At 45.6% G+C, this 12,846-nt stretch overlaps 1 protein-coding gene across 8 annotated transcripts in view; it reads left to right on the forward strand.

Annotated features, from left to right (window-relative positions):
* Positions 1 to 12,846, forward strand: part of LOC144042917 (RNA binding protein fox-1 homolog 3-like) — a 396,743-nt gene that overhangs the window by 328,034 nt on the left and 55,863 nt on the right. For 5 of the 8 annotated variants that reach the window (XM_077556008.1, XM_077556006.1, XM_077556011.1 and 2 more), the window contains one exon: positions 10,304 to 10,609. In XM_077556008.1, coding sequence (XP_077412134.1) covers positions 10,304 to 10,609 — 306 coding nt within the window. The remainder of the gene's footprint in view (positions 1 to 10,303; positions 10,610 to 12,846) is intronic. The other 3 variants (XM_077556009.1, XM_077556007.1, XM_077556014.1) reach the window with 1 other exon arrangement.

Raw genomic sequence — 12,846 nt, forward strand, 5'->3', positions numbered from 1 at the left:
CATGCCCGAAAAAACATATTTTTGCAAGTAGATATATCCTAGTGAATATGTATTTTAGGGCTACGCCCAACACGACAACACCAGATTTACTCGGCCTTGTGACCAGTACTACCAAAAAAACCTCAAGGAGCCATATTTAACAAAGACGATGATTGAAAGCAGCCAGTGTGAATTCCTTCAGTCGTCCTCCCTGGTAGGTTAAAAATAATCTTACAACACCAGTTTCTCTGATAAGGCGAAATTGGGCGGATGTTTCGATCATAACAGGACATGCGAAAAAGTCTCAAGGACCATAAATTCCAGGGATTGTGCATGATAAACTCCTACCATATACCTAAATTGTTCAGCTTTTTTACCATGCAAAGCAATATAAAACTTTGATGGTGACTTCAAGGCTAGTATATATGAAGAAATTATCTCCGTCTGTTCTTGATTCTGAGCCGTTTTCCCACAAGCGCATGAGTTGATTTTTCAAAAAGTAAATAAAAGATTCTCAGCATGGCAGCAAGCTGCATTGTGTCTAATAATAATAATAAAAACAACAAGCTGCATGTTGGCTGAGACGTTGACACCGGCTCTGCGCTAATTAGTCCCAGATGTAAATATACGATACGCAACAAAAGAGACAATTATCAGCTCTTCGGGTTGCGGCGGTCCAATGGCGTGGAACTGATGGCTTCCTCACAAGGTCGGCAGACTTATTTGCGTATTTGTTTCATTTCATTATGCGCCACATTTTTCCTCCCCGTGATGCACCGGGCCTTCATTACGTGTGTCAGGCGGGTTCAAAGTGATTCGGTCTTTATTAAGCGGCAAGGGCCCGTCGCTAAGAGCGCCTCTTGTGTCTCCGTGCGAGCCATGTAATGAAGAAATCAGCAAGGGACGGGAGAAAATGAACTCTTTCTAATACCTCTCGGTCCAAGGCCGGCGCGCAAATAACGTGCTCGCCATAACGAGGACAAATCAGGTTAGAGGGGATGGAGCGCGTGTGACACGTGAAAACGATTAAGCCTCGTGGAGAAGGGCGGTGGCGGGGCAGGCGGCGGCCTAAATTGACTGAAAAGACAGGCGGCGTTTCTTCTCGTGAATTGATTTCTACACAAATGAGGTGGAAAATGGAAAGACGGGACTTTTTTTGAAGGCACGAAACGTGAGACCAAACAATAACGGACTCCTCCCCTGAGCGTGAACGCTCGCCGGAAGCCTCGCGCCTTCCTCGCTGCTGTGAATTTGCATCAAATTGTTTTTTTTCTGCGTGTCTCCCTATCCCGCCAGGCTGTAATTGCCGGGTGAGGAGGAGGAGGAGGGAGAGCCCGCCTGAGGTGTTGTGTTGTTGTTTACTACCACTCGAGTCCCTGCTCACCTTGGAACGGCGGTGTTAGTAATTAGCCACCGCCTCTGGTGACTATCAAGGGGCGAGTTGTGGTAGGATCACGCGGCCTGCCTAATTACAACAGGCCAGAGCATCTATATTTGAGACGGAATGAATGCCTCTTGCCTGTGGAAATCAGCCACCGACTCCTTGCCACAACAATTAGCTGCGCAAAACAAAAAGATGCTTTTTCGCTGTACGAATTGCACTTGTGTTGCGTCAACCGCACACTCGGTCTGGCAGGTTTGGGTTAATAAAGGAAATTACATTTTGAAGGAAAACAACCTAGGTATGAGCCAACGGGGATCCCCCACAGAAGGCACCAAGCTCTATCAAAATGCACATTTTAGGTCATACTCAGTTCAGGTGTCTGGAATTATAACACTGACCATCAGTTAGCTGATGCAGGCCTTAAACATGTACTGTGCACTGTACCCCATTATGTTGTGATTGACAATCACCCCCTCCACCACCTGACAGATTCACCCGCCAACCTGCGAGGAATAAAATCACAGAACAATTGATTGCATCTTCCTTACACCATCGACAAATTTTGACCACATCTGATGAAACCCCAAGTTTCCCAAAAGCTCACAGTTTACTAGTTCATGCCAGCCCGATGAAGTGTGTGGAGCGGTAAAACTGCCCATTCCATTGGCCTCTGCACTACACAGCACTTTGGAGGCTCAGGGTTCGGGTTACGTGGGCGCCCCCACGGACCAAACCCAAGCCCCCATTACGAGATTAGATATCCACCCTGTCAACAACTTTGTCCCTGGCAATCAATCCTCTATCCAGCACCCGACAGAACAAACCTGCCACCAAATTTTGTTGACCAACTGATCAGAACTCTACCCCGATCGAAAAATTCTAACAATGCTTCTGTTTAAAAAAAATATCCTGGTGACAACGCTTTGCTGGTGCTCATCGGCCTTTAATAAAAGCATAGATCTGTGTGAAATAGATACAGTTGTCCGCTACATCAACCTCTGATTATTGGCCTCAAAGAAAACAACCAGGGATCGAGTTATGTTGGAACCACTATAAGTCCCAACTAATCATCAGACTGTCAACCACGCTGCCCCAACTTAAAAAAATATATATCAAAGCTGTCCACTTGATTCTCCCGTGATTCTCTGTCTGTATGGGGTCGATGCCACAGACTTCCGGGTTTTACACATCAGAGCCGTTTTCGGCCACTGTTGCCCGCGTTTCAACACTCGCATACCCACCCCTGCGGCCCCACCCGCGTGCTCCCGCACATCTGCAGGAGGGCGTCTCGGCTATCTAAAATGCTTCGGACAGTCACTACACACTCACAACCTCGCACCCATCGACGGGAACGCGCAACCGAGGGGCACAAAGGCGGAAGCGCAAGAACTGGGACACGTCGCAAACCGGAAACAGAAACAAAGTTGATGGGTGAAAACCCGGAAGTTGGAAGTTCCGCCTCCTCCGTGGCATATAGTCCATTGGCATAGAAAGCTTTGGAATGGAACAAACAGGGTTCGAGAAACCTGGGAGCCCCCAAGGACTGCACCCGAGATTTAATACCCAAACTTTCAGAAACAACGTGACAAAACCCAACCCAAGCCACCCCACAGTAAAAAAAAAGGCAAACCATCAATCAAACCCAACTCACTTCTTTGACATACTCTGACAACACACCTGATGAAAAACTAAAGCATCCACAAAACTGAAGTTCTTACTCAAACTTTGCTGTTGCAGGCCTGTTTGGCCATTAAGTACAGGCGTAGATCTGCGTGAATTAGATGCAATCTGCGGCAGCACTTCCTGCACAGCAGGCAAAAGAAACTCTGCTGAGAAATGCGGAGCCGGAGCCATAAAGCTGCCCACTCCATCAGCAGCCGCCCTCCCTCCCGTTCTCTCTCCTGCCGCAGCAGCGCAGATTGATCAGCGCGCTCCCATTTGAGTGATTTCCCTCCGGATCCAAAGCGGCGCAATTAGTCGCCCGCTGTATTTCGCCTTGCCGCTGACCCACTGCCGCACGCATGAGTCAGAGCAGCACTCTGCCAATATGAGTTCCTCCTAAGAGCTTCTCTATTTGCGCTGCCCGTCTCCTCTTGGCCTCCCGACGCCACTAAAGAGGATCACCGATGGCTGGCGGGCAGCCAAGCGCTCGCACCTGCAGAGATAGACGAGCCTGTAGCGCAGACACCCGGGGTTAGCAGCCGGCGGAACCTCGCCGTGATTTGCTCCTGGCCTGACCTGTGCGGTGGCCTGCGCTACGGACAAAAAGTCCACTCGGAAAGTGATCTCCTTAAGTGACACTTCCCAATCCAATTTGACACCGGCCGTGTGCCGAGGAGACGCCGGTCGGTGTTGCTCCACGTCCAAGATCGATAAAAGCTACACTTGCTCATATTGGAGGCTACGATTGTACGGCGGGCCTCGGAGCAGAGAGGGAGGGAGGAAGCGGTGAGTTTCAAATGCATGTGTGTCTCTAAAGACAAACAATTCAGTAGCAAAGTGTGGCTGTTTTTACAGCTTCTTCAATTAGTTTACCTACGACTGTCGCAGCCATTCAATGCTAGGTTATATCACAATCTTTTGCAACAAAAATTTGTGAGTATCTAGCAAGATCTAGCCCACCAACAACAAGCCGTACCAATTACTACAATTTTACTCATATTTCAGATCAATTATCTCCTTTGAAATAGGCAGGTTACATTTTTTTATTATTATTTTTTTTTTGCAATGAGCAGACAGGTGTGCCAGTGTCAATCGGCAACTTGCGATTCGTTCGATTAAGTTCAGTTCTGCCTAGTTGTGGCTTTATAATCAGAAATCCAGAAGAATGAGATGCGGCGCTATCATTTTCAGCACTCTCGATTTGTCGGCAACTGCGAGGATGAGTGCAACACCCCCACGCCCGATTCCACCAGCCTCCTTCTCCTTCTTCTTCCAGTCGGATGATTCGTTTGTCACGTACATCAGAGGACAGCCAAGATCACATGAGCGCCCGCGCCTACTTTGTGTTTAGCTAACAAGCCCTGCGCCTCCTTCTTTTCCTCCTCGCCACTTTCGCCTCGCTGCCCTCTTAAAAGAGTCGCTGTCGAGCTGCTTGAGTGGCATTCCTCCTCCTCTTTCTTCCTCCTTCTCCAAGTGTTGTTTTTCGCTTCGAGGGTCAAAAGAAAGTTGCCACCCAAGGCCATCCCGGGCGCTCCGTCAGTGCACATGTTTATATTCAGTCCCCATCTCATACCAGTTGCTGGTTTGATGGAAAGTGAACAATTCACGACGATTAATGATGAAACAATGAAGAGGCCAGATGTGGGTCATAAATCAAGCCATACAATGTCGCTAAGTCAGTTTATGCATGTTTGCTATCGCATCGTTTCTTTCATGGTTCTGAGACAATCTCCTTCTTAATTAAACATAACCAATGTGAAGCTTAATTCTTGTTTGATCAACTATTAAATTGGTTGTAAATTGTTGTATTGTAAAGGTCATATGGGAATTTTCACCACTTCTTTAATAACAACCAGGAAACTGCATATTCTCAGTCGAACTATTTACTGGATGCCAGAAAGATCGAGTACACAGCTGTAGGGCCTCTTCTGCTGGATAAAGAAGAAGGTCCAATCTATTTAAAATGTTCTCTACTCTTATACTGTCTTGGCCGTCCACTCACACGGGAGGCAACTCAGCCTTGTCAATGTGAAAATGTGTGACCTGATGCAACTGTTTTCAACTGGATAACTGTGCCAGAGTGCAGATAGATAGGAAGACGCCAAGCCAGGACAGGTCACAGCGACACAACGGCCTAGCTCAAGTCACATATCTAATCATTAAGAGGCCTAACCTAACAGTAAACTAAATTGCAAAGTCAACAAAGTCTACCTCTTTTGTGAGTTTTATAGTGACAGATACATTTAGAAGTCATAGTTCTCGTTTCTCACATTTTTGGGTTGCAAACTTTGCTTGTTGCCATTTGTTTTTTCTCCATTTTTTCCCCTGCATAACACTAAAAACAACTCTTCTTTCCAAAACATGACAAACGGCACACTGTCTTGCAAACAATGTCAAAGGCATAACTTGTCAAGTCATAAAGTTTAAGTCAAAGTCAAATCGAGTGTCATGAATACCAAGTCAAAGTCAAGCCCTGTCTTTTATAACTTTGAGCCAGGAAGATCCAAAAAGGGTTAAACATCTTTTAGAGTTTACCAAATTTAAATCAAATCAGACTAAATGCGAACTAGTCACAGTTCACATGGTGAACAAAGATAGGAAGCTTTTTGAGCCAGGATATATTCACCTGTGTTCTCACAAAGCAACCGGCTTGTCACATCGTTGATCGGAATCCCGCATTCAGATAGAGAATACCGAAGATCATATTATTAGAATACTGTACATCAGCGATGGCTAAAATGGTTGTCAGACTGATAATTGCTTTCAACCCAGCAGAAGTGAGTGTCAGGTGTTAAAACGTTTTGCTATTCCCTTTGACACAGTCGTCATCTGGCCTCTAATCAGATGTGAAACAAGCTGTGCAGAAGTGTGGAGGATGCGGGGGGGTTGTACCTATAAGGTTTTATACTGGAGGACAAGGCGTCAAGGTGCCAATGAGCAGGAGCGGTGGGAAGGGGATGATGATAATAGCAGGAAAAGTGCGGATGTTGAAACACACTCCTGGGTGTGCCTCCATCCATTGTCCTACACATTTTCGGGTCCAGCTCGCGAGGAACCCAGACTCCCCATTCTCTGGACTTCCTCCACTTCTAGCAGCCTAACTGTGAGAAATGGGCCTTTCAGCATGTCCTAGACCTTGACAATTAGTTTACCCCACCAGGGTATACTACAGATTGATAGTTGTCCTTCCGCCGTGTCCACCGCCCTCAAGATTTCTTGACCGTGGTACAAAAGATCCCATTTCAATTTTTTATGGTCTGAAGTTAATAGTGTTAGAGATGTCAACATAGTCCTCAAATAGTACGCACAGTATGTCTTCGATTTTGTCTGCCTTTTTGGTGAGTGGTTTACCTTGACCATTCGCTTCTTGCTTTGGCTTGAGCCAGGATCCGTTTGTAGGTCACAGCTCTGGTGTACTAGATGTTTTCTTGTTTTTGTGCTGCTGAGCTTTTTATTTCTTGGGCCTCATTATTGTTGTTGATGAGGATGATGATGAGGTTGCTTTAAAATCCAGCAGCTGTCAGGCCAGCGGAGCCGGATGGCCTTTTTTCCGACCACTTTTGTGCTTGAATAAAAGAACAAGTCGGGAAATTTGCCGACATCAAGAGCTTCCTTTAAATGAAAAAGGCGTGTTATATAACGCCATGACTGGAGGGGGAGCAGCAAAGTAGAGCGCAGGGGTAGATTAAAAAAAAAGTTGTGCATAAAAAGAGAGGGGTAGGAAGGGTGCGGGCGGGGGGGGCTGCATGGTAGCTTCAACCTCTCAAGGCTTCCCTCCTTTCATTTCCATAATAGAGCACCGCCTTAATTGGCCGAATGCGGGCTTTTTTTCCAACTGCCTTTTGTTTGCCGACACGTCTGCGTGAAATTATTTCCACTACATTTACAGCGCAGCGTTCCTCCACGCGCTCATTAAAGCTAACGCACCTTCCCCCGACTGGCCGGGCTGCAGCGAGGAATAAAACACGTTTATCTCCCACCTCGCCGTCCCCACTCGCCTAGTAAAGCAGGCCAACTTCTCCTGTTATTGTTTCCCTGCCGTCATAAAGCTGCTTGCTTGCCTTTTTCTCTCTTAGCCCAAAGAGTTACATCCGGCGCGCCTTTCTTTAAATTGCGCCTGCTTGTTATTGGAATCCACCGTTATTGTTCCACCTATTCACAGTTGGAGGTCCGCTCCGGCAGCTCGTTAGCACGCACACTAACGGCAACGACGGCACACCCGCTAACAGTTAAGCGAGTGCATTAGCGGCGCGGCTCATCATGGCGTTGCACCAGGGAGCCCGGGCTGCATGTTTGCAGATGATGTTCGTCTGGAGTCTGCTTGTTTGTCGGCTCTTAAAGTGCACTTGCAACACTCGACCTCAGTCCATCTGCTACAATCTGCGTCAGAGCTAGAAAACTGTTGACTGCAAAAGCTACAAGATGCCTCCCAATTCAAGGCAACACACTCCAAAATACACTTGCTTTATCCAGCAATGTGTTGGCATTGGGAATAGGAACATCATGTATTTAACTGGGAAGAGGTTTCCGAAGAATAATTTATTGTAGTTCGAACTGTTTTTTTATGCTCACAAAGATATTTTGAAGATGTTCAAAATTTGAACGCCACAAGAAAATCTGTTTGTGAGCATAAACAGTTTGCGTTGGTCTGCACAACGTATTTGAAACATTTTGCAGTCTATTAAAATGCGACAACAAACGCAAATCTACTGTACCTGTAGCTAGGGTTAACAACAATGCTTTAATATATGGTCACTATAATAAAGCTTATCATGAATGATACCATACAAAGGGTATTTTCAGTCGAGCAATAAACATGAAACCACATTTTTATGTAACTATATTAGCAGCGTCCTCCTGAAATGCCCTAAGAAGGCACCACACAACAAATACAAATTCCATGACGCTAAATCAAGAGCCGTTTGTAGCATATTTTGATGAGCGCTTGTCTTGCGTGTGAATCACCTGTCATCGTAAATCCATATTTCAAGTAGATCTCCTGCGAATGTACCTTTATTTTTCTTCTTGGTCATAGGCTTTTGTGTTGTCTTTTCCCCAATGCAAAGAAACTTTTCTAATACTTTAGGCCTACGTCTGTTTTTTATTGCTAGTTTTGCTTGCGTCTGGATTTAATATTAGTCTTAGCGACTGAGATAATTAGCATCTTGACATGTGTCAAGAGTCCGTCATAGATGGAGGAAACAGACAGAATCCGGTCACTTTTCAAAATATAATGGTATTTTAGTCTCAGATTAACAGGAACTATAAAAAAAAAAAATCCTTTGATCGGGCTACGGCCCGGTAGTTCAAATGTATCTTGAGGACCACTGCCTTTGAGAACAACTCGGGATGTACATTCTTTAGATGTCTCTTCAAATTGGTCATGTTCTTCCCACAAATGACCGTTACACATTCTTTACACTTTAATTGTCTTTTATTTCCTTTGTCGTTGAACGTAAAATCGGCATACAGATTCTCACGTTACCTTCTTCCGGCCGTGGACATTATCTTGCACTTTCACTGTTGTATCGTTCTCATCTGCTGACAGCATTTTTCCCATGAGCGTGATTGACTGGCTTCCGTACACCAATCAAGACGGCCTCTGATTGGTTCTCTCCTCACTTAGTTCCGACTGTTCCATTTGTGGTTCTTTTCTCCTCCCGCACATGTTTCCTCCCTCAGATTCCCTCAGAGTCATTGTGTTTTTACATTTCGGTTTTCATTTATTGACGAGATTGTCAATCAATTTAGTTATCATGATCATATCTACGAATGACTTCTATTTTAGTTTTTCTTTCACTTTCGTCTGAAAAAGAAACTATTTGTAATAAAATAAATGATTTTTTTTTTTTGTCAAACTAATTAACACTGAAAAACAAGTGTGTGCTAGAACTACAGTATCTTGAGCGAACCCCGAACCTTAACTTAAATGAACCCTTAATCCTGATCCTTTAACTCCACCACCGTCAGCCTGGAAATACAAATAATACTTTAAAAATACAATACAGTTAGGGTTAGGGTTTTGTTGCCCCGACCCAAGGCCAGTGAATTCAGTACACTTACAACAGCTGTGTGAACCAGCTTTTTGTTAATCAACAACATCCTGATCTGGCGAACGCTTTCCTAATGAGGTAGATGCCACGGACTTTCGGGTTTCACACATTAGCGTAGTTTCCGGCCACTGATGGCCACATTCCAACACTCGCACCCCCACTCCTTCGTCCCACAGCCGCCGATGGGCGGGGGCGCGCGAGGCGTCTCAACAGGGCGTCTCAACTCTCTGAAATACTTTGGACAACTGAAACAGACACACTACACACTTGCTCCCGTCGACGGGAACGCGCAACCGAGGGGCACAAAGGCGGAAGCGCACGAACTGGGACGCGGCCCACACGTCGCAAACAGGAAACGGAAACAAAGCTGATGCTTGAAAACCAGGAAGTCGGAAGTCCCGCCTCCTCTGTGGCATACACCTCATAGTACAAGTGAATAGATGTCAGCTCTACCATTACGCCTCTGATGCACTGATAGCTCAAATTAATATAAATACAAATATAAAATACTTTAGATTCCTGTTCCTGTTTGAGGCACCTACTACTACACCATACATGTATAAACTTAGTCTGTGATTGGTTTGTTGACATTCAATCAGTGAGTGACATATTCCAGGTTGTAAAGTGTCACTGGGAGAAGAATCAACTGTGGCGTTGAGGTCAAAGTTTGTAATTATCAGAAGACACCGATCAATTAATTGATCGTCCTCGCCTTCTTCTGGTGCTTTGTAACGATTGCTGTGGACTCGGTGGGGGCGGGGGGTGTTGCGGTCCTTTGGGGACTGTGTGATCTACAACATCCTCTGTGTTCATTAGCGCTGATCAAGGCGCTCGCTAACGGCAGGCCTGATGCACTATGACGGCTGCCGCTGCATCGGTGCACAGGGTGCCGCCCCCGTGATGCCCCGCGGTCGCATTGGCACGTCGTTAATGGCAGCCACTTTGATCTCTTCTAACTCAGTGATTCTCAATGAATGATCCAATTTCATTTAATTGGTCAAAAAATTATGATTTATTTACTACAAATAATGTGTCTTTGTTTGGAGCAAGACTAGAGGACTTGACTTCTGAACCAAGTGATGACTCAAAATTTTGTGGCAACTCCACTAAGGCTGAGCAATTATATGATCGCAATTAGAGATCGTGATAAATTTCTGGTTCTGGTGATCAGATGTATCTGACCTATGTGACATATCTAACTTGTTTTTTTGAATCTGTCTACCAGGGTAACCAAGAGGCTGCCAATCCCCCGGACGCCATGACCCAGCCCTACACCACAGCCCAGTACCCCCCGCCCCCACAGAACGGCATCCCTGCCGAGTTCGCCGCACCGCACCCGCTCCCCACGCCCGACTACAGCGGGCAGAGCCGTGTGGCCGAGCACGCCATGACGCTGTACACGCCCACACCCACGCACAGCGAGCCGGCGCCGGGCACCGACAGCAGCACGCCCAGCATCGCCGCCCCCGCGTCCGCACCGGTCAGTGTCGCTCAGCACCTGCAAACACTCTTCTCCACAGGCCGCCAGCAAGTAAACAACTTTCATTCTTCTTTCTCTTCCTTTAACCACATCATTCTTTACACTTGCTTTTCCCTTATTGTTTACTGTACATTTGACATGTGGGGGGTGGTTAGGTAATGTGGTACGAGGAACTGCAGAGGTACCTTGACTTACGAGTGCCGCGGCCTACAAATTTCTCAGTTGTAAGCCATTGGTTGATTCTATTTTTGTTTTTGTTGTTTTGGCTTGCTTCTGTACGACGGCATATTAGGGCCACGTATAATTGTTTTTTTTCACAGTGGAGAGTAATATTCAGAGAAAAAACTAGCACATTTACCACTTAATAAAGTCGCAAAGTGGCAAATTTGCAAGAAAAAAACTCGACTTACGACAAATACACATAGCGTTGCTATAGTCTAATGTGAGGATTTGTTGGTGGTTAATGGAACACTGTTTATAAAATGAAAAGGCAGGATGGAGATGGAATTCATTCTTAATTTAAACTTTACTTGTCATACACGGCAGCTTGAGCAACAAGACTTACCGATCCCCTTTCAGCTGACTAACACTAACCAATCAGAAGCTAGCTTATTTGAGGTAAATGCAAATGAATGACAGAGAGCAGCAGATCCGACACATCAACTTGGCTACTTGAATGTGTAAATAATAATTCTGGAAACATAAATGTACAAGTAAATACGTATACACTTTAACAAATTAACTTAAATGCTTGATCCTCAGGGTTAGGAAATTCACAAAGCAAGGCGTCTTTGTTGCTGGCCGTACCCACCGCTTTAACCCATTAATGCTACATTCACACCAAAACCGAAAAGGCGATCTGGAACGCTTCCTGCGTTTCACCGCGTAGTTTTTTGGAACGATTGCCGCTCATTCATGCATTCGCGCACACTGGAGAGGAGGAGGCGTGTCCCTTGGTGAACGACTGTAGAGCACTTTATGAGTCAACAAAAAGAGAGCACCGCCGACTACTTCCAGTTCTTTCCTGGACACTATTTTCTCCAGCAGCGAGAGGTTTTTGAGGTACGTGATAGCACTTCCGCTTTTTAGTGGCAATCCGGCAGCCGGCAGTTGCGCTAAATAACTTTGGCATGGATGATAAACACTGCTGCTACCTCGATACAGTTCAACAGCAAGTTAATACACTTACCAGCACTTGTATGCTACTTCATTGCTTGCCATTCGGTCCCAGTTAGCCATGTTGTTGCACTCGGGGTGACAACAGACAGGATGCTGTGTGACGTAGCCGGTACTCAAAGCCGATTGGCTACCGCGAGGCGAAATGCGAAAAAAAGTTCACATTTTTCAACTTTGGCGAACATGCGGATTTTCGGCACATATGTGCGGATTTCTCTGCACCACACTGCACCGCACCGCACCGCACCGCACCGCACCGCACCGCGTCCCAGCGCTCCCACCCACTTTTGTTCCGGACCACGCAAAGTACATTGACTACAATGCAAACGCACCGCCAAAACGCCTCCCCCCGGTTTTGGTGTGAATGCAACAACAAGACCGGGAGCGCATGACCGCGCTTCTACCGTTTCTCCTGTGCTCTTCTCCCATTAAACCCGGGAGAGCGTGTATGTCATTTTGTTGTATTTTGACCAATTCTTCGTCTCTTAGCCAATGAAATCTGCACGATAGAGTGACGTGGGCCTCATAGCATGTCCTGGAATTGTATTTGAGCGTTTAATGTTGATGCCGATTCGCTGGAGTTATTAAATAAATGACACCATTGACGACGGTGCGGGAGGAATTCGAATCAGTGTAACGAGTCGACAATAACATACTGTTAAGAAATATGTTTGTAGACAATGAGGATGTTGAAAATTTTGACGGCTTTGTAACGGAATGGACGAGTTATACACCCGCAGATGCGAGATTTGTTTGTTGATTTTTTTTAAATATATATTGAAGGTTTATAATAATAAACTTAAGTTTAAGAACGCCACGGGTGTAAACTCTAAAATGTTTTTGGAATTATGTTTCTATCTGCTTCAGTAGCTTGAGATATCAATTATTTTTGATATTGTTGAATTTCCAGGAAAACTTGGGGCGACTCAAAAGTCATCCATAGGTTTTAGAGTTATGGTTTGCCAGGCGCTTTAGGTCTTAATGGGTTGAAGAGCGAATGCTTAACATCATAAGTTTAATTTCTGCTAAAGCAATTACTATCTCTTATTCCAAAACTGGACTGAAAAGTATTGGCACAAACATCCGAGTGGTACGCTACATGTATTTCTCGT

This window comes from Vanacampus margaritifer, chromosome 2, assembly GCF_051991255.1.
Source record: "Vanacampus margaritifer isolate UIUO_Vmar chromosome 2, RoL_Vmar_1.0, whole genome shotgun sequence".
Taxonomy (NCBI): domain Eukaryota; kingdom Metazoa; phylum Chordata; class Actinopteri; order Syngnathiformes; family Syngnathidae; genus Vanacampus; species Vanacampus margaritifer.